Source organism: Emiliania huxleyi, assembly GCF_000372725.1.
Source record: "Emiliania huxleyi CCMP1516 unplaced genomic scaffold EMIHUscaffold_473, whole genome shotgun sequence".
In the NCBI taxonomy this organism is placed as follows: Eukaryota; Haptophyta; order Isochrysidales; family Noelaerhabdaceae; genus Emiliania; species Emiliania huxleyi.
This window is the reverse complement of record NW_005198444.1, coordinates 48,600-52,782: the sequence shown is the minus strand read 5'-3', so window position 1 is coordinate 52,782 and position 4,183 is coordinate 48,600. Positions and strand designations below refer to the sequence as shown.

Here is a 4,183-nt window from a genome sequence, read left to right as displayed (position 1 = left end):
GCGGGGCGGGAGGAGAGAAGTGTGTGGGCTCACCGCCCACACGTCCACTCGCTCGTCGTAGGCCCCGCGGAGCATCTCTGGCGCCTGCACGCAGCGGCGGCGGCGGGTGTGTGTGTGTGGGGGGGGGCTTCGGTTGGCACGCCGCAAAAAGCGGTGGTGAGGGAAGTTGCGGCTTGGCCGCGCGCGGTGGCCCTCGCCGCGCGGCGGCCGGTGGCGGCCGGCCGGCGGCGAGGGAGTGTGCGAGCTATGCGCGGGGAGGCCTGTGCAGTCTATGGCTCGGGGCGCCATGTAGTCGACGGTGCCGCAGAGCTCGGAGAGGGGGTCGTCCCCCGCCGTGTGCCGCGTCGCCAGCCCAAAGTCGACCAGCTTGAGCCGCGCGTCGTCCGACGGAGAGCCGAACAGCAGGTTTTGCGGCTTGATGTCGCGGTGCACGATGCCGAGGTCGTGGCAGCACCTGACGGCCTGGAGGCACTCGTAGGCGAGCCGCGCAGCGAGGCGCTCCGAGTAGGGCTCCTCCCGCGCCAGCAGCCACTGCGGCAGCTCGCCGCCGCCGCACAGCTGCAGCGCCAGCAGCACGTAGGTGCCGTCGTCCGCGGTGCCGTAGAAGCGAGGCATGTGCCGGTGCTGCGTGCGGCCGAGCTCGGCGGTGATGTCGACCTCGCGCTGGAGCAGCTCCTGCCACGGCGTGGTGGCTCCGCCCGCCTCGGCCTGCTCCCGCGTCCGCTGCTTGCTGATCGCCTTGACACACATCACCTTCCGGCCGAGGGCGCCGCCGAGCGACATCGTCGCGAGGTGGACGGAGCCAAAGGCGCCGAGCCCGAGCGGGTCTGGGTCCACCTCGAAGGCCGGCCCGAGCGCGGAGAAGTCGGGCTCCTCCTCGTGCTCCATTTTGGGAACACGAGCGAGCGCGGCACAGTTCTCAAGCACCGCCTTTGGATCGAAAGAAAACCTCGCAGGCATTTGCACACCGGTAGGCAGCCGTCTACGATTTTGAACGAGTGGGCGGTGCAGGCTGTCTGTTTACAGGCGCCGTCCGCCCGCGCGCGCGCCGACCCAACTCCGAGCACGCTCGCTCGCCGCTGGGCGGCGCGCGTCCACAGCTCCACACTGCGTCGGCAACACGACGCAGGAGCTCGCTCACTGCTGCTGCGGCGGCGGCAGCGACGGCGACTGCGAGCTGACGGCTGACGGCTGTACGGCTGTACGGCTGACGGCTGGCGGCCGGCGGCTGCGGCGAACGGCGACGGCTCGGTTCGCGTTCGCCCCGCGACGGTGCGACTGAGCCTGCCACGCTCGATCTGGGAGCCACTCGGCGCCAGTTCGAGCGGCGGTCGGCTCGGCCACTGCGGGTGCGACGCATGATAGAGCTGCTGGGCGCCGCATCGTGTACTACCGACCCACGCCAAGGCGCGGGGCGGTGGTGCTCGCCGGCGCTCGCGGTGCTTCGGTGCTCGAGCGCGCTCAACATTGTGGTCGTTCAGGGCGGCTCGCACAGCGCCCGCAGACACACACACACACACACACACACACACACACACACACACACACACACACACACACACACACACACACACACACACACACACACACACACACACACACACACACACACACACACACACACGCAAGGGCGAGGACACGCGCAGGGGCCGCACCTCTAGCGAAGCCCACAGAGTGGCACACACACACACACACACGCAAGGGCGAGGACACGCGCAGGGGCCGCACCTCTAGCGAAGCCCACAGAGTGGGAGACTCCTATCACCGCCCTGCCACCCACGTGAGCCTTTTGGCCGCCTCTGTCAGTGTGCCCGTGGTAGTGAGAGACTGCTGGTGAGAAGCCGGAGGAAGGTCGCTAGTCGAGAGAGATCGCCAGTGGAATAGGGAGTCCACCGTGCTGCGAGCCTGTCGCTGTCCCTTGTCAGGAGCAGGAGAACTAGGAGAGCGCAACCAGTAGGAGGCCCGCGCCTGCCCCCGTGCCGCCGGGTGCAACCTGTCCTATACGAGAGAGGAATCCCTGGGACCCTGTCGTGTGGGTGAACCCTGCCCAGCCCCCCTCCGTGTCGCGATGCGCTCCCCGCTCCCGTTCCCCTGTGTCCCTGATCGTCCTTCCAAGATCCTGCTCGTGCAGGTGGGGACCCTGTCCCTCTCCCACCCCTCGTTTGGCGTGCCCGTTTTATTTATTTTATTTATTTTATTTATTTATTTAGGCAGGCGTGTGCCGATATACAAAGTGCAGATGTCCTTTTCAGCCTGCCGAGAGCTTCCTGGCCCGCGCGCGCGCTCCGCCTGCCGCGCGGAGCGACTCGGTGGACGTCCGAGCCCGCCGCCCCTCGCCACTGCTCCCTGCTGGCCCATTCAGCGCGACACCGCCGGCGCTGCGCCTGCTTCCTTGTGCGCCGCTGGACGTCGGCCGAAAAGACCGCTTCCCTCTGGGGACCCGACTCCGCGAAGATCGCGCGCGCGTCGTGAATGCGGCGCGCGCGCGATCTCTGCTCCCGGGCACGCCGGTCGCAGTGGCATGGGATCCCAGGCTCAAAACATCGTGCCCAACAGCGAGAGCGCCGCCGCTGCTCCTCCTCCCGCCGCCGCTCCGCTCACCGAGACAAACTCGGTGCCGCCGTTCTCGCCGCCGCCGCCGCCGCCGCCGCCTCGCCCCTCGCCTCCGTCACCGCCGCCCTCCATCTCGCGGCGGCGTCCCTCTGAGATGGCGCGGGCGCCTCGCTCGCCGGCGCCTCGCCGCTGCCCCCCCCTCTCGCCGCCGCTCCGCTCGTGGCCGCCGCCTCCCCTGTCAATCCCGCCGTCCGCACCACCGCTGCCGCCGCCTCGCGCCTCGCCGCCGCCGCCGCCGCCCTCCCCCTCGCCGCTGAGCGGTGCTTGGCGAGCCTTCTCACCCGCCCCCGGACGCGCTGGCCGCTGCGCGCACAGCCTGTGGGTCAGCCTGTGCACACTCTCTCCTTCTCTGTACTATCCCGCCGTCCGCACCACCGCCTCGCGCCTCGCCGCCGCCGCCGCCGCCCTCCCCCTCGCCGCTGAGCGGTGCTTGGCGAGCCTTCAGTGACAAGGGCCTTCTCACCCGCCGTGTCGCCCGGCCGGGCGCTGGCCGCTGCCTCTGCCAGCACAGCCTACCCCTAGGAGCTAGGTGCACACTCTCTCCTTCCTCTGTACTCTGACTGCGCCGCCGGCGCCGCCACGCATGCAGTTGGGTGCTTGGGTCAGCGGCGTGAGCCGAGAGGTGGCCCACGCCGCTGACAGCGCTCAGCGCGGGGGGGGGGGTAGGGCCGGGAGGGGGCGCCCCCCGCGCCCACACACGCCCGCGCGCCCAGCGCAGCAGCACGACGGCTCCTCTCGCCACCCCACGCGCGGGGGCGTGACGTCTGTAGCGAGGCGACGGACGGTGGGACGGTGTCCGACCCGTTCTGGGGTTTTCATATGATGCCGCTCTACTCGTATCGCGACCAATAAAATACCGCCGGGGGAGGCCTGCGCAGCCTCTAACTATTTGGCAGTGTGACAGAGGCCTTTTTCGGGTTCCAGAACTATCTTGTTCCCGACACCGAGACAGAGATCACTTCTTCTGTGGTGCGTGACCTAGTAGTGTCCCCAGCTCTGGGCGTGTCCGGGGAGGGCGATGTGGGTGCGAGTCGAGACAATGTTCGTGACCCACCCATCACGTTAGTCCAGCCAGCGCATAATTCTCACGTCTCACCTGCAAGCCCCTCCCTCACTCGCGCTCGGTGGAGGAGGCCTCGCCCGAGGCGGCGAGCCAGCTCACCGGCGTGGCGAGGTCAGCGTGGTCAAAACGTGAGAAGGCAAAATCGGTGCGGTGGGGCCCGAGCAACTCGTACAGCGCGGCGGTGCCCTCGATCGCGCCTTCCGCCTGCAATGTCAGTGTGGCAGAGTGCGGATGCTGTGCGTATGCGCTGATTGTTGAGTAGATCTAATCAATGGCGCCATGGCCGAGGTTGTGAAGCGGCCCGAGAGCGGGTAGCTGTCGACTTTGCCGTTGCGCGGAGCGGCCGACGAGAAGGACTGTCCCACAAGGCCATGCGGTAGGGCCCGCGCCGCCGCCCCGGCGACAGGCTTGAAGGTGAGATCGAGCCGGTGGGTCGGCCCGCTGACTCGATCGTACACGAAGTTGCCGCGCACCACCACGGTCCAGTCATCGCGGTACTTGAAGGTC

General features: G+C 68.7%; 1 protein-coding gene across 1 annotated transcript; it reads right to left on the bottom strand.

Moving 5' to 3' along the window:
• Positions 1–33: 33 nt before the first annotated feature.
• EMIHUDRAFT_119321 (hypothetical protein) lies at positions 34–888 on the bottom strand (the record flags this gene model as incomplete). The annotated part of the gene is made up of 2 exons (XM_005767933.1): positions 34–84; positions 298–888. Coding segments are annotated over 2 exons (642 nt in total), but the record flags the coding sequence as incomplete, so codon positions are not given.
• Positions 889–4,183: the final 3,295 nt, after the last annotated feature.